The 21,581-nt window shown below is 46.7% G+C and overlaps 1 protein-coding gene across 13 annotated transcripts in view; it reads right to left on the reverse strand.

Annotated features, from left to right (window-relative positions):
* The window catches only part of NTRK3 (neurotrophic receptor tyrosine kinase 3), a 421,771-nt gene that overhangs the window by 254,557 nt on the left and 145,633 nt on the right, over positions 1–21,581 (reverse strand). For 10 of the 13 annotated variants that reach the window (XM_061394343.1, XM_061394345.1, XM_061394347.1 and 7 more), the window contains 3 exons: positions 17,692–17,715; positions 15,812–15,876; positions 14,912–15,014 (listed from right to left, as the gene is read on the reverse strand). In XM_061394343.1, coding sequence (XP_061250327.1) covers positions 14,912–15,014; positions 15,812–15,876; positions 17,692–17,715 — 192 coding nt within the window. The remainder of the gene's footprint in view (positions 1–14,911; positions 15,015–15,811; positions 15,877–17,691; positions 17,716–21,581) is intronic. The other 3 variants (XM_061394344.1, XM_061394350.1, XM_061394353.1) reach the window with 1 other exon arrangement.

Here is a 21,581-nt window from a genome sequence, read left to right on the forward strand (position 1 = left end):
AGAGGAGACTGGTGGGCTACAGTTCCATGGGGTCACAAAGAGTAAGACACGACTGAGTGACTGAGCATGCACACACTGTCTAAGGTGTAAGGGGCACCAAGTGTGTGACTAGTAGGCTAGGAAGACGTCTCAGTGATGCTGATAGAAGACGAAGCCATACTGTGGATCCAATGCCACATGGGGAGGAGGGGGGTGGAAAGGCAGTGGGTAAGGGAAGAGACATCAAGGGTGAGAGAGGACCAAGCAAACACAGGGAAAGGCAGGTCCATCTAGCATCTTCTTGTCCATGGAACGCCCATGAGGTGCAAGGAGAAAAGTCAGGCAGGGAAAGAGCTTTTAGCTGGAAAATGTCTCTATCTTACAGGCAATCACCAGGCATCACAAGAAAATATTCGGATCACACAACGCATCACAGTAGCCACAACACTGGGTACCAGTGGTCAGGGGAGGAGGTCTAGGTTCAGGTCTCAGGGTGCACAGCACAAGGTGGCCAGAGGATATTCACATGTCCCTGTGCCTGGGGCAGTCTGCTGCATCAGTGATGCTCTGTGAGTTAGCCCAGCACGGTTCATCTACTGGGAGAGGAGTTGTTGCTGTTCAGTTACTCAATCGTGTCTGCCTCTTTGTGACCCCTTGGACGGCAACACGCCTGGCTTGCCTGTCCTTCACTATCTCCTGGAGTTTTCTGACTCATTGGAAAAGACCCTGACGCTGGGAAAGATTAAAGGCAAAAGGAGAAGGGAGCAGCAGAGGATGAGATGGGTAGACAGCATCACCGACTCAATGGACATGAATCTGACGAAACTCTGGGAGAGGAGAGCGTTCAGCAAACACTGAATAACTGCTTGAGATGCTACAGAGGGAAGGGGCATGATGCCGTGATGACTGGTCACAGGTCACAGGAAGGGACAGTTAGAGACTTTGGGAAACATTACTATATTTAAAACAGATACCAACAAGGACCTACTGTCTAGCACAGAGAACTCTGTTCACTGTTATGTGCCAGCCTGGGTGGAAGGGGTTTTGATGGAGAATGGATACATGTATATGTATGGCTGAGTCCCTTTGCTGTTCACTTGAAACTACCACAATATTGTTAATCAACTATACCCCAATACAAAATAAAAAGTTTTAAAGTTTGGAAAAATAAATAATGAATTGTCAGTTTAAATATCTTCACTGAATTATATCAAAGCATCGTGTGCTTAACCAGCCATTTATCACTAGATATTTAAGCAATTCTTGGTTGATCCAGTTGACTGTGTAAGTCACAGTGGGATAAATGCCCACACACATCAAGATGGGTAGCTGTTTGTGACCACTACCTGATGCTGAATTCTCAGAAGTGGAGTTTCTAGGGCATCGGCTTCTTCTGACTTTAGCTTTATAACAGAACTTGCCAAACCTCTTGCCAGAAAGGCAGCCTCAGTCCACACACTCAGCAACAGAAAACGTGAGTGTCCATTTTTCCCATTCTCTTGCACGGCCCCTCATTGCTGACAGTGCTTCTCCTTAAAGGCCTCCAGCCCCACACACAGCCCAGTCAGGCAGGCATGTTCCCTCCTGAGAAGCAAGCCTATGCAGCGACCGAGGCTGTTCGAGCCATATCTGTACATCATGGCCAATAACAGGACTCCGATCTTGCCCACTTTCCTTAAAGAGCCAACCATGGGGTGGCCCCCAGCACCCCTCCACTGGTCCTAGGCCAACCCGCTGAACTCAATCAATTGGGAAGGATTCACTTGGAAAGGTAGTTCCTGGAACCACCTGGGCACCCTCCTAGTGGTTCACATCAGGCCCCGCTGGCAGACACACAAATGCTGGCATTCTTCTCCACCACCTGGAGACAGGTATGCACGGCTGCTACAGCACCGAGGCCCCTCTGAACTCCAGATGCCTGTCAGGTAGAGAGGCCTGGCATTTCTGGAACTGATAAGGAAGCTGCTCCAGTCTCTGGCCAGCTATGCAACTCTTATTCTACAGTCAATTGGGAGCGCAGGGCAGGCATCCAGGGTAAGTACCACCGGAGCAGCAGGAGTGAAGAGAACAACATTCCAGCCACCAAGCACAGCGTCTCTGAGGCTGGCAGGTGGCCTGGGCCACCGCTGACTTAACCCACAAGGCTTCTTCCGGATCCACATCAGTGCCTGCCAGTCCAAGCTGCTCCAATTTCCTACAGCCCCTAGTGGTACCTCCAAGATCTGCCATGGGAGGAAGAGGAAACAGGGCATGGAAGTTTCTAAAGGAGGAAAGATAATGCCTGCCTCGGTAGCACAAGAGACTCTGGGCTGGGAAGGCCTCCTGCCCACTGACTGCTGACCTCCCTAGGGCTCCATCCCCAACTCTTACATTGATGGACCTCATACTGAGATCAGAGGAGGCAGCATGCCTTCCAAAGTACCCTGGTGTGGAAGGAGACAGCAGTTCGGTGTAAACGAAGGGATCCACTACAGAAACTGCTTTGGAAAAAATCGAGGCTTAGCTACCCAAAGAGTATGTGTTAGTCGCTCAGTTGTGTCCAACTCTCTGCAACCCCATGGACTGTAGCCTGCTGGGCTCCTCTGTCCATGAAATTCTCCAGGCAAGAATACTGGAGTGGGTTGCTATTTCCTTCTCCAGGGGATCTTCCTGACCCAGGGATCAAACCTGGGTCTCCTGCATTGCAGGCAGATGCTTTACCGTCTGAGCTACTAGGAAAGCCCAGGGTAGAACTCAAATACCTTAGAAGTCGTGGTTCTATTTTGTAATCTGATAGTCAATATTGTTGTTGTGTGTGCATGCTCAGTTGTGTCTGACTCTTTGTGACCCCATGGACTATAGCCTGCCAGGCTCCTCTGCCCATGGAATTTTCCACGCAAGAAACTGGAGTAGATTGCCATTTCTTCCTCCAGGACTCACATTATCACAGCTAGTACAGTAAGCCTTTGAGGCAGGCTGATTTTGGTCATGATGTGCAGGAAGAAATGAAAAGCAGAGATGTGACTGACCTAAGTCCCCAGATCACAGGCCTGGGGTTTTCACTTAATCCTCGTTACCTGAACTGTGGGCCCTGGAGAAACATCCTTTGGAAACTTAGATCTCAGCCCTTGTCCGATCTGTTCAATTAGAATCTGCGTTTTCCCAAGATCCCCAGCATCTCCCAGGATTCATGAGCCACGGTCATGAAACGTTACTGAGCATCAAAATCACCCCCACTTCATCCCAGGTCTGACCTAGTGGGTGTGGAATGAATCCCAGGCATTTGCATGTTTCCCAAGTTCCCAAGGTGATCAGATAGATCAGTCTAGAGACTGCATACATGACCTGGGAGGCTATATGCAGCTGCATCTTGGCCTGGTTCTCAAACTTGGCTGCACAATTGAAATCGCCTGAGGCATTAAAAAACATTCCCATGCCCTAGTTTCACCTCGGGAATCGAATTTAATTGGTCTGAGGTGCCGCCTGGGCTGATGGAGTTAAACAATTTGACCAAGTGATTGGAATGTGCAGCAAAGATTGAGAACCATTGATTTAGAGTGACCTCAATTAAAATCTGGTTTTCTTACTCACCAGTCACACAACACAGGGCAAGTTAGCCAGTCTGAGCATCTTTCTCATCCTTACAATGGGGAGAATAGTCACATATAAGAACTAAATGTTATAAGGTATATTAGACATCTGACATTCAGTAAGTAAGGCAGGGCAGGCATACAGTAAGAGCAGCAAAGAATTGATGCTTTCCAAATATGGTGCTAGAGAAGACTCTGGGGAATCCCCCGGACAGCAGGGAGATCAGACCAGTCAATCCTAAAGGAAATCAACCCTGAATGCTCACTGGAAGGACTGATGCTGAAGCTGAAGGTCCAACACGTTAGCCACCTGATGCAGAGTCAACTCATGGGGGAAAAAAAGAAAAAAAAAAAAACCTGATGCTGGGAAAGACTGAACGCAGGGGGAGAAGAGGGCCACAGAGGATAAGATGGTTGGATGGCATCACTGATTCAGTGGACATGAGTTTGAGCAAACTCCAGGAGATGGTGAAGGACAAGGAAGCCTTCCTTCCCCAAGGAAGCTGCAGTCCATGGAGTCGCAAAGAGCTGGATATGACTTGGTAACTGAACAATGAACAACATACAGTAAGTACCCATTAAATGCCCAGTGTCCCCATAATCTTCCCTTACTATGATCAGAAGTGAAAAATCAGCTGACACCCCAAACATCTCAACTTCTCTTTAAAAAAGAAGTATAGAAATATCAGTTCCCCTCATCGCCATGCAGGAAAAGATAAAGGCGCCAGGGCTTGAAACCGCATTGGAGCTGGTGTTCAGCAAGCTTAGCTGGCTTCACCAGCCTGACCCTGACTCCACGCTCAGAAGAGCCCCATGATTAGGGTGTAAGTCTCTGCCGTAGCTGCCCTGAAATTCTAGTACTTTGGGAAGATTTTGCACCAGGTCCCACAAATCAGGCAGCTGGTCCTGTCAAGGAGGAAGCTGGTTTGGGGACACGTGCAAGGATGTCAGCAAGGATGTCTCTGGCTTGTGGCAGCAGAATGAATACAGGAAGAAAGAATAACAGGGTGAGTGCCAGAGTGACCTGATGAATCTCTAAAATAAACATACTATGGTATCAAGGAAGGGAGAAAGAGAGGATGTCACTAGAACCAGGAAGGGACCAACTGGACGCTCTTCTTCTTTCCTCGGGATGCTCCCGGCCCGGAGCGGGTGGCAGACACCCCTGGGGGCTGAGCCCCAGCCCGATCCAGGCTGCCCTTCCTACTCCTGCAGCACACCCCTCCTCCGCCCCATCTGGCTCATCCCCCTGGAGGATGCTCAGCACAAAGTGGACTGAGGGGGAGCTGGGACCAGGGATTCGCAGTGGTTCTCTTGTCTCACATTATTTTCCTTGTGTGGTTTTTCTCCCCGAGCCCAAAGTCGTGTTCCCCCATCAACTGCCATTTTCATCTCTCTGCTTTGCTGCCTGTGGTTCCATGAACCACTCTTTGGACATCCCTAAGCTTCTGCAGAGTTCACGAGAGAACAGGCTACCTAAACCCAGGGCTCAGGCGCTGCAGCCATTGTGGAAGCTTTCATTAAACAGAGTCCATGGTCCCTCCTCTTCAGGGCAAGTGCAAAGCCCCCAGGACCCGCAGGAGAAGATACAGAGATGGAAACAACGTGCTGTAAGAAGACAGGGGATCCTGCTGGGACTATTTCTGCAGCTTGACTGCGCAGGGGTGCAAACCACGTTGGGCCAAGGACACTGTGAGAAAATCATGGCTGGCAGCCCCTTACCCTCTTAGTCCTCCAGCCTAGTACCAAGACAGAGACAGATTTCTGGATCAGAAAGGAAGTCTGTCACCAGGACTTTGGGTGGCTAATAAAACACCAAAGTTTGTGAATTTTTTTAAGAGTAAAAATTAGCATGGACCTGATTTATTCCTAGTTTTAAAAATCTCTTTTGCTAACTGGTATGCTCATCTATTTTTTTTTAGGTATCAAGCTACTGCAAGGGCCATTATTTGTTGAAAAACCTGGTTATTCCTGCAGGAGGGCAAAGGTATGTGGCTGACAGTCCTTTGTCACATGTGAAGCAGGGGACGCAAAGCTGAGAACTTCTAATCTGAAGTATCAAAGGGCTGTTAACCCTGTGGGAACCTGTTGCAATGGCATGGGCTAGCAAGAACTGTGTTCTGCTGCCAAAATCAGATGAATCAGAGAGACAATGGCTTTGGCTGTAGAGCAGGCACGTTGGCCACCCTTGGCCCTGCTGCAGGAAGCAGGGACCTGCCAAGAACAGCCTGCAAGCAGGTAGTTACAGTAGAGAAACATTTTGTATCAGACTCAAAAAAACAAAACAAAACAGGGATTTCTCTTCGAATAGAAGAGTCAGTCGGTGCTGGAAAACAGCTGGTTCCCGGATACCCTGAGAGAGGAACAGAGCAGGGCAGTCTTACATGACCAGTGGTGGCAGTACGGCGTCTCTTGTGTCTCCTGCACAGACAGGTGGGTTCTTTCCCACTAGCACCAAGCTCAGAAGCCTCAAAATCAAGGCCAGATAAGTGTATTTCCCAAGACAAAAGAAGCTACCGCATCAGCAGCACCAATGGTGGCCTCGTCCAGGGTCCAGGGCCCCTTCCAGCTGGCTCAGAAGTCTCTGTCTCTAACCCACTCTTGTATCAATTCCCTGGCTCTGTGCTCCCAGCTATAAATACAGGGATTCTCTCTCCCAACAGAAGAAGAAATGCCAGTGAGAGGATCAAACCTTAGGATAGGACCCCTCCCAACCCTGGAAGAACCCTTCTGAGTCCACTGTCCCAAGCTTAGGAGAGAGGGCAGAAATGATTCCTTCCCAAGTCTAACCATCCCCTTGAACCAAGCAGTTACACCAGAGGCAAAACAAGGCCATTCAACGTGGGTAGCCGCCCCCAAGCTCTTTTGGCAGCAGCCTGTACCTCCAAATTCAAGACTCTGGCATGATTCTACAATCCACTTGGAGGACAGTTACCATCTGTTTATGGAGGGGAAAAATGTTAATAACCCCCAATCATAATCAAATAGGCAACCACTTTACTTTAAGTACCTATTAGCTGAAGCTAATTCACAATGGAACAATCCTGGAGTGCCCGTCTACAGGCGCATCAGAGGCACCAGCACACATCCAACCATTAGGATGGACGACAAGCAGATGAAGCTCTTAAGGTTTTACCAGAAGCCCAGGCAGCTTTTCCTTCCCAGCCTCCCTCTTCCTCTGCCTTGCCAGGTGGTCCCCAATGTGTCCAGAAAGAGAGAAAGGATGTCCTGTAAACCTGGGAAGCAAGACTCTTCCATCAGCTCCCATCTTTTCCTCAGACGAGGTGTGTCCCAGCTTGAGAAAAGCAGTTTCATACTTTTGGAAGCCCCGTTGAAGTAGGATGGTATTCAAAGATGATTAGATAAAATACTGAATAAGCAAAGCTTATTTATTCATAATCCAGCTTCATCTCCCAGACTCTCTGCGCACACCGCATATGAAGGAAAGCAGGCCAGCATTGCTCTAGCTAGCCATGTATTATGGCATGCCATTTCATTTCCCTGGGTCTCTTTCCTTACTTGTACAATGGGGACATTAGCCTAATAAGTCTAAGGTCTGTTTCAACTCTAATAAATGATTATTCTGGTTCTTCTGTGAGAGTAAGAGGGAACCAAGACAAAGGAAGTTCACTGCCAGAGTAACTCTCATCTGGATATATATAAAGATGCTTACGCGACTTCCCCAATGGCTCAGTGGATATCCTCGATGCCTGCCAATGCAGGCATCAGCGCAGGAGACCTGGCTTCGATCCCTGGGTCAGAAGATCCCCAGGAGGAGGAAATGGTAACCCATTCCAGTATTCTTGCCTGAAAAATCCCATGGACAGGGAAGCCTGGCGAAGTTGCAAAGAGTTGGAAAGAGTCAGGAACAACTGAGCATGCACACATACCTAAATACACACATGCATAAGAGGTAGTCAGATAAGACAGACCAAAGAATGTATGGTCTTTTAAAAAAAAAAAAATATATATATATATATTTTAGTCTCTGCCCCCAGTTACTGATGCAGGGCACCAAAGACCTTTGTCGGTTTTTTTTTTCCAAATATTTATTTCTTTACTTGGCTGCGTCTGGTCTTAGTTGTGGTATGTGGGATCTAGCTCCCTAACCAGGGAACTATCAAGAAGAAATACTGGACTTATTTCCTGAACCTGGGTCTCCTGCATTGGGAGCACATAATCGTAGCCACTGGACCATCAAGGCAGGCCTCCAAATGTATGCTCTTTTTACAGGCTCCAGAAACCCCACATATTTGCTTCCTTCTTCATTTAATAATAATGAGTCACCTTATATGAGAATTACAGGACCTGTTCAGTTATTTAAAGACATATTTAGACAAAGCGTCTTTTACCTGGTCATCATTCTAACAACCATGTGAAACAAAGAAGGCAGATGCACTGTGGCTCTTCACGGTGAGACAGCCAACACGAAGCAGTTAGGTCATTCTAGTTGCCACGAAAAATGGGTGAGAATGCAAGGTAGGGGAATTCTAGGCCCAACCCAGCTTAATAGACTGAGAAACCAGAGTAAGTCACCTCTTTTCTTGCACCTCCTATGCCTCATTTTCTCATCTGTAAATACTAATGTTGTTAAGCCTGGCTAGATCCCTGTCATGATCTTCTGATGTATAATTTTAAAATAGCATATGTTATGAATAAGCATAGTATAAATTCTAAGCCATGTCACTTTCAGGCCCAGGATGCACGGGCACAGTATAATTAGATGTTAAAATAATGAACTATTTTTAAATATTTCTGTTGTTTGCTGTATTAGTCACTAAGTCATGTTCAACTCTTTTGCGACCCCGTGGACTGCAGCCTGCCAGGCTCCTCTGTCCATAGGACTTCCCAGGCAAGAATACTGAAGCAGGTTGCCATTTCCTTCTCCAGGGGATCTTCCCAACCCCAGGGATGAACCAACATCTCCAGTGGTTCCTGCATTGGTAGGCAGTTTCTTTATTATCGAGCCACCTGGGAAACCCATTTATTTCTGTACCTCCCAGTAAATGACCCCTGCCCTGAACCTCCCAACCACCCACCCCTCAATCACCCCATGATCCAGCAATGATCATGAGTTAACACACGACCCCACAGGGAGCCCCAGGGCCCTGCCCAGCAGGAGGGCTGGTGTCTGTTCTGACTGGCCAGTGCCTACACCACACCAAGTACTTCAGGATCATCCTGCTCGAAAGCACAGGGCTTCATCAACAATCCAAAGAATCCCCACCGGACACTCAGCCTCATTTTAGAATCTCTGTGATCACAAGAGGAGAGGAACTCTAATCCTCACGCCTCCACAGGAGAGAATCCAGACCTCTCCCCAGCCCAGAATTTTGATCAACAGGATGGCAGCTGATAACAGTGAAAAGATGTCTGAGACAATGCATTTTCAGTTCATTTGTATAAGCTCTGGTCCATACATTAATCTCCAATAAAACAACTGCTCAGTGGAATGCCTATACATACCAACATGGCGAAAACTCTAACAAACGACAGGTAAATAAAGCAAGAAGCGGAAGGGTGCTTGCAGCATAACATGTGCATACATTAAAACATACACAAAGTGATGCATCTTATAAATATACTCACATATGTATACATATATATACACATGTAATATATATACATATGTCATATGTATACACATGTATATACATATGTAATATGTATACACACATATATACATATATACATATACAATATGTATATACACATATAATATATATACATATATAATATGTATATCTTCACATCCTGCCCATATCTATGACAATTCTTGGGAGTCGGCGGTCTTTAATTAAAACTGCTGGCACTCACATTCTCTTATCCAAATAAAATTTATTAAAAAGGTCTATAAGAGACAGAGATATACACATTGCATAGGCCAGAAAGGTGGTTTTTCCATAAGAGGTGATGGAAAAAATCCGAACAAGCTTTCTGGCCAACCCAATATTTTTGACTATTTTCTAGATATCTGTTGACAAAGGCAACTGTAATATCAAAAAATAACCTATGTATGCTGCTGCTAAGTCACTTCAGTCGTGTCCGACTCTGTGAGACCCCGTAGATGGCGGCCCACCAGGCTCCCCGTCCCTGGGATTCTCCAGGCAAGAACACTGGAGTGGGTTGCCATTTCCTTCTCCAATTCGTGAAAGTGAAAAGTGAAAGTGAAGTCGCTCAGTCGTGTCCGACTCTTAGCGACCCCATGGACGGCAGCCTACCAGGCTCCTCCGTCCATGGGATTTTCCAGGCAAGAGTACTGGAGTGGGGTGCCATCGCCTATATATATATATATATGCATAAATACACACACACACACATATATATAAATATATACATATAAGTAGAATTATAAAATTGAACTGGTTTTCACACTTGGGCACTAAGACTGTCATAGGGTGGAGGCAGTTGCTAATTTGACAGAGTGTGAGGTTGGTTGGGAGAGAACCATGAGGGTAAGTGTGGGTGTGCAGAGACAGCAGAGAAAGAGAGGCAGAGATACCGGGAGAGAGACGAAACAAGTGGACCGCTGGATGCACAGTGAACTCAGGCTAATGACGGCCTAGGGAAATGGGAGGGGCCGTGGGACCAGGGGTGACGGTTAAAGCCATTTTAGTTTTTTATCAGTAATAAGAAAAAAAAATTAGATGCAGTATAGAACAAAACAGTGAGTTTGCTCATTCTGAGTGGCAGGAATGGAATACGAGTGTTTGTTTAACTAATCTTCGTATTTTTTTTAATATTTTTTAATTTCTCAGAAGGAATTCATTTGAATAAGTCCTTCCCATCCACACATTGTGTTCCAGGCCCTCAGATGTGGATGGTGGGAATTATTTATGAGTTTCCCAGATCATCCCCACTCTCCCTCCCACTGCGCAGACAGCTCAGATTTCCAAATGAGCCCTAACTAGCCCATTACTGATTAACAAGCTGTGCTTTTTTTTTTTTTTTTTAATGAGTAAAAATAAAGTCATTCATTTCTAAGTTCAATAGCCATTTGTCACAGACTGCAAAGTTTCAGGTATACGGGCAGAGTGATCACAGGCTTCTCTGACAAGTCACTCCTGGTCTAACATGACAGATGACGTCTGAGCGAAATAATAACAGTGCCCTAGATGACTGCAGCCACGAAATGAAAAGACGCTTACTCCTTGGAAGGAAAGTTATGACCAACCTAGATAGCACATTCAAAAGCAGAGACATTACTTTGCCAACAAAGGTTCATCTAGTCAAGGCTATGGTTTTTCCTGTGGTCATGTATGGATGTGAAAGTTGGACTGTGAAGAAGGCTGAGCGCCGAAGAATTGATGCTTTTGAACTGTGGTGTTGGAGAAGACTCTTGAGAGTCCCTTGGACTGCAAGGAGATCCAACCAGTCCATTCTGAAGGAGATCAGCCCTGGGATTTCTTTAGAAGGAATGATGCTAAAGCTGAAACTCTAGTACTTTGACCACCTCATGTGAAGAGTTGATTCATTGGAAAAGACCCTGATGCTGGGAGGGATTGGGGGCAGGAGGAGAAGGGGACGACAGAGGATGAGATGGCTGGATGGCATCACTGACTCGATGGATGTGAGTCTGAGTGAACTCCGGGAGTTGGTGATGGACAGGCAGGCCTGGCGTGCTGCGATTCATGGGGTTGCAAAGAGTCGGACACGACTGAGCGACTGATCTGATCTGAGGATTAGGGCAGAAGAAAACTATTTTTACTAAATACTGTGCAGGACAAAGTAGGGCATGATTAAGTCTTGAGAGGGCAGCCCTTCCTGGAAGGAGAATAAAAGGAGCCTGGAAAGGCTTATACACAAAGAAGAGAAGAAAACAACAACCACAGGCACCCTTGCAAACATCAGGCACACACAGATCTTAACACTCAGGGCAATCCGAAGAGGGAGGTGGGGTCACTGCATCATTTTGAAGTTGGGGGAACAGAGGCCGTGAGAAGTTAAGTAACTTTGCTGGGAACAAAGAGCAATTAAGTGACATTATAGATTCTAACCCAGAGTTGAAAATTCAAAGCTGGGGATGGGGTGGCTCAGACTAGAAGGAATTTTGCCTGCTTCAGAGTTGGGGGGTTTCTGGTACCCCCATCTTTGCCCCCCCTTTTTTTTCCTGGACTGGGATGCCCTCTGGCAATCAAAGATCAAGGGAGGATGCAGCCTGGGGCATTTGCTAGTCATCCTAAGATGAGAACTAAATACAATCAGGTGTAAAAAGAGCAGAAAGATGCAGGCTTAATTCTAAACAGGGTCAGCCTTCAATACACCATCTCATCTTGCCTCTCATTTTAGCGGAACTTCTTTAGGTCACCTAAGTTTAAGGAATATTTCACTGCCAACTTCATGGACATGTTCTTGTAGCTTAATAGGGACCGACGACAGCAGTTCAGCCTGAGAGAAGGGAGCGGGCGCTGGGAGAGGCTCCAAGGACAGCTGAGGGGAAGGCGCCGCCCTGGGTGCTGCCTAATCCATCCGACATGGGGACACGCTGTTCCAGAAACCGGATGACAATTAATAGGAAAAATCTGCTCTCACAGCGCTGCCAAGCTTGTGGCAGGGTCTCAGCTGGTGGCGCGCCTCTCGGTGGGGAAAGCAGGAATGCCTCATTCTTCCCTTTGCTCAAGGCTCTGCTGTTTTCTCAGGTGAAGGGAGGAAGACAAAGGAAAGTTCCTTCCGAGGTAGGAAAAGTCTGCACAAGAAATAGCACTAGGTCCTCAAAGCCAGGACTCCAAGCATGATGCTAAGATTGAAGACTCAGGGACTTCCCTGGTGGTCTAGTGGCAGAGAATATGTCTGCCAATGCAGGGGACATGGGTTCGATCCCTGCTCCGGGAAGATCCCACATGCTGTGGAGCAACTAAGCCCGCATGCCACAACTTCTGAAAGCGGAGCACCCTACAGCCTGTGCTCTGCAAAAAGAGAAACCACGTTTAGTAAGAAGCCCGTGCACCACAGTGAGAGAGTAGCTCCTGCTCATTGCAACTAGAGAAAGCCCTGTGCAGCAACAAGGGGACCCAGCACAGCCAAAAATTAATTAATTATCTTTTTTAAAAGAAGACTGCAGGCTCCAACCTTACAGGATGATGGCTTATCTTCCAAACCTGTGAAACCCTATTTGGCATGTGGGGTACTGGCAGATAAAATGTCTCCAGCCAAGGTACCTGACCATGGGCTCCTCTTGTTTAATAAGTCATCTGGCTTTGGGCCAAGCTTCTATATATGTATACATAGAAAGTTTTATAATTTGCCTGTGTGCATATTTCTCTTGGACGAAATATTTCACATACTTCAAGAAAGCCTGGTTTGCCTTGCTGGGACTTGTTCAGCTTAACCAAGAGCAGAGAGAGGCGGGAGGCTCCTAGAAAGCCAGGCAGTCTGTCCCGTTTCCTACCTTTCTGGTTCTCCACGCCATATCTCTTGCTATACATCAGTGTTCTAGATTTATAGGACAGTCACAGACTCTTTTGAGTATCTGACGTGCACTGTCGCCAGCCAGGCTTCTCTGTCCAAGGGATTCTTCAGGCAAGAATACTGGAGTGAGCTTCCATTTCCTTCTCCAGGGGAATCTTCCTGGCCCAGTGATCAAACCCTCGTCTCTTATGTCTCTTGCACTGGCAGGTGGGTTCTTTACCACTGAGCCACCTGAGAAGCCCACATTGAATTCAAGGGACCACTGTCCCTGTGAATCTTTTATGCTTTCCCCTTCAGTCCCTGAGTCCCTGGGTCAAGACCCCCACCACAGACACCAGCTCTGGTGCAGAAGTCATAGAAATCATCTTTCTGGACCCCATAATCTCATCAGAAAACTCCACCCTGAATCCTACCTCAGTAACCTGATGGCCTGTCAAACCTTTCATCAGCTCTCCCCACCCATCTCCTATTAACATCAGCCATAAATGGAAACCCCAGCTGGGAATATATCTTGAAATTCAAGTTTCTGTTTAAACATTGGTACCCGGCCTCCCTTGAGCCATTTGGTCAGATCCATCCTGGGACCAGGCAGATGGATGCTAATTTACCATATTAACCCCTTTTGTGCCAGTCCCCTTAACCCAAATCTTGGTGGAGAGCCACGTCTCACGCCCGATCCCAGTGTTCGTGGGGTTGAGTGCTCTGTGTGGTGGGAACCGGGCAGCAAATTTAGCAATCATGATGCTGTTCGCATCGTTTCTGGAACTCTGTGTAAACCCATGTGCTGGAATACCCTGCATGGGCACTTTCAATGCCAGAGGCTACCACCAACATCTAACTCTCTGAATGCCTTCTCATCACAACTCCACACATAGGTGCAGACAAACGCAAAACCTGGTTACTCAGAAAGTCCCTTTGTTTCAGGAGGCAGGCAGCTAGGTTTGAGTAGAGAAACAGGGGCAGGAGACAGGTGGCCAGAAACCATGCATCCTGTAAACAGAAGGGGTCCATAGGCAGACAAAGGAAAGCAGGGACCTTCAGACTGGCAGGAAACCACATATTTTGGGTGATAAGGGTTCAGGCAGCAAACAAAGATAGGTAAGGAAAGGCAGGAACCTCCTGAGTGTAACTGTCATCTTTTACTCATTATGTTCTCATTACATGCTGGGCTTCCCGGGTGGCACTATTGGTAAAGAACCCACCGGCCAACGCAGGAGACATAAGAGATGAGCGTTTGATCCCTTGGTAGGGAAGATCCTCTGGAGGAGGGCATGGCAACCCACTCCAGAATCCCATGGACAGAGAAGCCTGCTGGGCTACAGTCCACGGAGTCACCAAGAGTCGGACACAACTGAAGAGAGTTAGCACGCACACACCCTCTCATTAGAACAAGGTTAGCCTTACAGATAGGAGGTATTCATCACGCACAAAGGCCATGACACTTTTGATCTAAGCTAAACAGGGGCAGAAGGTCCTCCTCCCCTCGGGAAAATGGAGCTGGGATGAAAAATCAGGGAAGTCTACCCCCAAACCCCTCCTTCCCCAGTGAATATTCTGCCCGTTCATTTATATGCCCCTCATCACTGGCTTGCCAAAGAGACCCAGACAGATGAATCCCTCATCTGTCTGCCTGCTCTCCCTCTAAGAGTGTCTCCTTGCTTAAACCAATTTTCACTTTACTTTCTTAACCTCTCTGCATCATCTTGGCACCGGCCCACTGAAGCCATGTTTTCAGTCATCACAGAAAAACCAAGTGGTCCACAATCTGGTCCTCACAGACACCGACACTGCCTTCAATCCATCATTACCAATAATAAAGGTGTAGACAGGAGTCACCAGCCAGGGCCACCACGAGAGACCCTCTCAGACAGCAGAAAGAGATTAAAACAGCATCTTTTGATCAAAAGGGGCCATGGTTCCCGATGCGACCCTCGCAAATGAACAGCCCACCTTACCTTTCATTCCAAATTTGGACCGTCGCCCATACTTGTTGATCATGATAAACAGAACCACCAACAGGACACAGGCAAAAGCAGCAAGTCCAACTGCTATGGATACCTGTTAGGAGCCAAACACAGACAAGCAAGCACAGTTACTGAAAACCCGAGGGCTGTGTGAGTAACACACGGGCTCAGATGAGAACAGCCCTGTTGTAGCAGCAACCGGAGCCCTCCCAGAACTTCAGTAAACTCCAGAACTTCTCAGACTGAGGAAAGTCTTGAGAAGACATAATTTATAAGGTTCTACGAACATCAAAAAATAAATTACCCAAATCGATCAGAGAAAACTTCCATGATTCAGTTTTCTGAGCCCTCTCAGCTGGGGCCATCCCAACAGACGCAGGAGGAAGCCCAGAGAGGCTTCTGTCTATTGTCTCATTGTGGTTTTAATTAGCAAGTAAATCCTGCATCTTCACATTGACCTGCTTGGGCTAATATTCTTAACCATGAGATTCTAAAAAGACCTCTTTCCTTTCCTCCCCAGAGAAATCTCAGGCTCTGAGACGGGGTAGGGGCACCTCCCACCCAAGAAGATACCCCGGACAACTCTGACTTTTGTAAAAGGTTGTACAATTAGAAGCCCCTTCAAGTCAGGCCCAGCTGGCTGCTGATGGAGTGGGAATTCTCAAACTTTTCTCTTCAAAGCCCTGGGGCTTAAAGCAGATCCTCAGAGATTTCCTCAAACAATGAATTATTCTCATCAAGCTTCAACCACCTGAGAGGAGGTCATTCATCACAGCTTCTTTATGCCATAGTTCCAAACAAGGCAGTGTTCGGAAAAGTTGACAACTTAAAACAGAAGGCGGAAAACCACTGCATCAGTAACACATTTCTCTTGACCAAGAAGTGACTCACCCCAAAAGTGTCTTCCTCTGGTTTGTGGGTCACAGTGATAGGAGGGGTGGGGCTCACTTCGTAGACTGAAAACCAAACAGAAAAACAGGAGAGTCGTTGGTTTGCTGGCCACAAGAACCTCCCCCACAGTTCTTACCCAACTCCCAAGCTTTCTCGAAAGTTCTTCCTAGAGAATATGCCTTTTAAGTCAGACTCTGTCTGACCTGTCCAGGCTTTGCAGGAGTCCCCAGAGACCAGATCCCCAAAGGCTCCCTGGCAGGTGTTGACAGCTCAAGGACAGACTGCATAGGCATAAAGAGCCTTCACCCTCATCCCCTGATTCACATCCCAGAGTAAATAGCCTAACCCTAACCTGGGCAACATGGACCATGAGCTATTGGATAGATAAGAGGAAAGGAGATGGTTTGGGATCACAGCCAGGGTCTGGATTCAGCCCATTTTGTCCATGAAGGCAGCTCTGGCTACACACAGCTCCTCTCTGCATCCCTTATCCTGTCCCTTCTTTCTACGCCCTTCCTGTTCCCTCTTCACTCCTCAGTTGAGATCCAGGAGGTCTGTGGCCCCACAAACTACCCACTATCCATTGCCCTGAGGCAGATTTCAGAGCACAGTGGCAGCTTCAGTTAAGCAACAAGTTTATCTGACTAGGAAACACCAGGTCTTCCCAGCAAGGCCTGGAGGAGCAGCCAAGCCTCCCTCGGACCTCCATCTGGAATCACCAACTTATCCAGAGACACCCCCGGTTCAAATTTCTCCAGAGGGATGTTCTGTGAGAGGACAAGTCCTCTAAGACCAAGGACAAATAAAGGAATTACAGGTGATATTTACATCTGAGCCGAACAGCAATGCTGCTGCTGCTGCTGCTGCTAAGTCGCTTCAGTGGTATCCGACTCTGTGCGACCCCATAGACGGCAGCCCACCAGGCTCCCCCGTCCCTGGGATTCTCCAGGCAAGAACACTGGAGTGGGTTGCCATTTCCTTCTCCAGAACAACAATGCATGTCCTAAAAAAGACCGTCTGCTGTCTCAGGCCACATAGGAAGCTGAAATGACCTCAGCTGTCACCATTCCTCTCCCATGGGGGACAAAAGGAAAAGGAATAAATATGGGTTCCCCTACAGTCCACGAGCAAACCCCCAAATCCAGGGAGTTGTCTAGTCCTGACCCCGAATCACTTATAGACTGAGCCTCAGTAATTTCACTTAAAGACAGATGAGCCTCTGGGAGACCTGGCCAGTTACAGCTCCACTTGTCTTACGTCCTCAGTTGCTTCAGCTGTGTCTGACTCTTTGCGACCCCATGAACTGTAGCCCGCCAGGCTCCTCTCTGTCCATGGGTTTCCCAGGCAAGAATGCTGGAGTAGTTTGCCATGCCCTCCTCCAGGGGATCTTCCTGATCTAGGGATTGAACCCATGTCTCTTAGGTCTCTTGCACTGGCGGGCAGATTCGTTACCACTAGCGCCACCTGGGTGGGTTCTAGCCAAATTCCCTGGCTCTTGAAGCAGGTGACAAACACTGACATCATAGGCTCCACATTCTCTCTGCAAGAACAACTGAGATGCTCAACACGGGCCCACCGGGGCACGTGAGCCCCACATGCTTCCTGACACCACCTCTCTCTGTCTAGGTAGGAAGACTCGCACCATGGTCAGACCCTAGAAAACTGCAGGAGAACTGAGGCAGCAAGTGACCGTCTAAGAGGCATGGGCTTGGAACTGCCCAAGAAGAGTTTCTGCTCTCCTTTCATGGTTCACTCAGATCCTCTCAGTGGACATGGGTCTGGGGATGGTGATAGAACAGGAAAGAGGGCTATCTGGACTCAATAGTCACCAAAAGTATCAGAATAAATCACTTTCAAAGCAAAAGGTAAAAGAGACTTACAAGAGACAAAGTTATCCGTGCTCTCTGCAAAAAAAAGACAGAGATAATTAACAAACGTAATAAAAACCGGAACAGCCTTGCTCTATCTTCTTCATAGCTATGACCTCTCCCACTCACCATGATCCCCTGTTGCCCTGGCAACTGAAAACTAAAACCCTTGGCAGGTCACCCCTCCCCCACACCCTATTACTCTTTAGAAGGTGATCTTCCAAATGGAGAAAGAATAAGAGCTAAAACTCCTGGGTTTCAAGGGAGGTGGCCTGGCCCACCTGGAGACTAGAAACCAAACCATGAGTTGAGGAATTAAATCCAGACTCCCTGTCACACCCACAACCTTCCCTCAGATACCCAGTGTGTTGGGGATGATGGTGGAACATTAGAACCCAGAAGAAATCCTCCAGGATGGGCTTCTGTGATCTACCTGGGAAATGCCAGCTATGATCCCAAGATCACAATTCCCCAATTGTAAAATTTAATCTAATAGGTCACTAAGACATGCTTGGGAATCCCTCTAGAATCTGTTTCCCAGATGAAAATGTGTTATTGAGTCTTCGGCCTTTAGAAATGATCACCTAATAATGAAAGCCAATCATTATAGGGCATTGATTATGAGATGGGGGTGTGAAAAATGCTTTATGTAACACATCACCCAATCCTATACCCACCCTGGGAGATGGGTAGCATTACACCCTTTCATCAGGAGAGTAAACAGACATATAGAGATCAAGTGACTAACTGAATGTCACTCATCTAAGAAGGGATACAACTGGATTCAAGCCTGGGCTCGGAACCAGTTTATAAGAGATTCTCAAACTTCAGCCTGCCACAGAAGCATCCAGGAGATGACCACTACGATCCTCCAACAGAAAGAATGAGGGCTTCTTGGAGAAATGCATAATTCCAGGGCTGGGGAAGAAAAAGTAAAAGATATGCCTAGAACATCTTGCGGTATTGAAAAGCAAGAAGGCACACAAAAACTATTAGGGGAAGGAAGAAAGGATGCAGGAGCCACCATGATGGGGTTTCCAATGGCCAAACCGCGGATGATTTGAGCAACAAAATATAATGACGGTCATAGGTTGTTATGAGCTGAATTATATCTGCCCAAAATTCATATACGGAAGTCCTAACCCCCAGTACCTTAAACTATGACTATATTTAAAGGTAGAGTCTTTAAGAGGTAATTAAGTTAAAGTCATTAGCAACCTAGAGGAATAGGTGGGATAGGAGGGTGGGAAGGAGGTTCAAGAGGGAGGGGACATATGTATACTTATGACTGATTCACACTGTTGTATGGCAGAGGCCAACACAACATTGTAAAGCAATTATCCTCCATTTAAAAAAATAAATATTTTTCTCCCCTTGCAAAAAAGTTCAGAAAAAATAAACTTATTAGGGTGGGCATTAATCCAATATGACTTGTATCCTTATAAGAGGGTATTAGGATATAGTTATACAGAGGCAGATGAAGACACACGGAGATGACAACCATCTGCAAGTCAAGGAGAGAGGCTCATAAAGAACCAGCCCTTCTGATACCTTGATCTCAGACTTCAAGCCTCCAGAAGTGTAAGAAGATAAATTTATGCTGTTTAAGCCATTTAGTCCCTGACACTTTTCCTCATGGCAGCTCTAGCAAATTAACACATGGATTGTAATTCACAGAACAAAATAAATACCCATGAGTCCATACTGATATAAGAAGCAATTTAATCAACCAATGAGGAAGAAGAGAAAGCTCTTCCTTACAATAAAATTCCAATTAATAAATAGAGAGGAAAGGATGGAACTAGGAAAAAAATCATTGACAAATGGCACGTTAATATTTGTTTCAGGCAAGAATCACCAATGAATGCTAAAATTAATATGTGAAAGAATGATAAAAAATGATATTTATAAAGCTTCAAAATATGATGCTTATTAATTACAGAAGGGAAAAAAATTATCATTTTGCAGTGGAGAAATCTGGCAGACACCATCTTCACCAAGTGAAAAAGTTAACATCACAGGTAATAAGATGTATAGACATCATGTACCCCCAATGCAATGGACAGAAAGGGCACAACATTACTTCTGCGGTGCTCTTACCAAAAATGCATAACTGGCACTCAATTGTGAGAAAACGCCAGGCAAACCCAAACTGTAGGACAGCCTACATATAACGAGTGAGGAGTCTTCAAAGTACACAGATCATGAAAGACAAAGAAAGGCTGAAGACCTGCCCCAGGTTTAAAGAGAATACGGTAACATGGCAGCTAAATGCAATGTATAATCCTGGATTGGATCTCAAGAAGAGAAGAACAACTGATAAAATTTAGATAAAGTCTATAGATTAGGTAATAGGGTTGTATCAATATCACTCCTGGTTATGATCACTGCACTGTGATTATGTAAGACGGCAACATTGGGGGAAGCTGGGTGAAGGGTATAAGAACGTCTTTTGTATTCTTTTGCAATTTGGGAGGGTAAATCTCTATTTCAAAATCAAGAACTTAAAAAAAATTTTTTTTAACTTTTTAACGAAAGAAATACAGATTATCAGTCCTCATCCCAGAATTTCTGATTCAGGAGGTCTGGAGTGGGTCTTGAGAATTTGCATTTTAACCAAATTTTCAGGTGATGAGGATGCTGCTGCTCCCTTTTCGAACCCCTGCATTGTAGTACAGCTCCTCCTGTCACAAGCCTACCACACCCTAAAAACAACAACTCATTCCTTCATTCATCATGGACCTTCTATTTACCAGGCATCTGGCTAGCTGAGCTTTCAGTCATTGCAGTCGTAGCTCTGCTCTCTACCTGTGGAGAAAATGATGCTTTCTATAAGGAAGGAGTCCTTTAAAGAAAGTTCTACGTATAGTAAATGCACTGTTAATAGATTTCTTGTTCATCATCTGCTTTCGTTGTTTCAAGGGACAGTGATACAGCTTTGTCCAAATTCCTGAGCATGCCCTTCATATCCCCAGCCTCTTCTAAATTTCAAGTGACCAACTACCTGATTTGGGGGGAAGATGGGGGTCAAGGGACCCTAGCTGTGGTTTCAGAGAATAGAGACATGCCAGATCAACTCATAGTTAAAACTGATTTGCATGTTTCTCATAAGGTTTTCCTTTATTGGAGAATAATCTCATGTCAGCCAAATGTTTTGGCCCAATCTGTGAACCCTGTAATCTCTCAGTGAGCCTATGAATGCTTAGCTCCTTTGTAGGAGCCTGGAGACATGTATTCACCCAGGAAACACCTGAGACCAGGAAGAGCCAGACCTCCAGGGTTCTCTTTAACTTGTGGGAAGACTCAAAACTTCACCCTGGAAGAGGATGGTACCCAAGAATGGTCCTTGTCTCTGCCTGCACCAGCAGTCTGGGAGAACAACTGGACTCGCGTGCCAAGGCAGCATCTGAATCCCAAAGGGGACCGGGCACGAATGGAAGGCATATGTCTCCTCCAGATCCCAAACTCCTCAAGAAAAACTCAGTGGGAAAAGCCAGTGGGGTCCAGAGAAAAGAGAAGAGAGGCAGCAGCTTGCATCCAGACAGACAGAGATGCACCGAGACGTGATGACGTGAAGAGATGGCCTGGCTTCAGATGTGAGGACAGAGGAGGGAGCCGCGCCAGGCGTCCACATGCTCGGCCCACCCCGCGCAGACGGCCACACGCGGCTGCCCCTCCACTTCCCCAGCATCCGCCAGTTGGGAGCACGTTCTCGTCTCAACAAGTTCCCTATGGGAAAGAAGCCAGTCTTGATGCCGCTAAGGGCGCTAGCACAATGGTTTCTCCCCTTGGTGGTACCTAGGGCCCTGAGGGAACTCTGGTTTCTGCTGTCACAATGAAGAGACTTCCTGGCCAAGCGAAAAAAGAATTCAAGAGTTATGGCAGCTCACTTGTTCCTAAAT

The sequence above is a fragment of the Bos javanicus genome, chromosome 21, assembly GCF_032452875.1.
Source record: "Bos javanicus breed banteng chromosome 21, ARS-OSU_banteng_1.0, whole genome shotgun sequence".
NCBI lineage: Eukaryota > Metazoa > Chordata > Mammalia > Artiodactyla > Bovidae > Bos > Bos javanicus.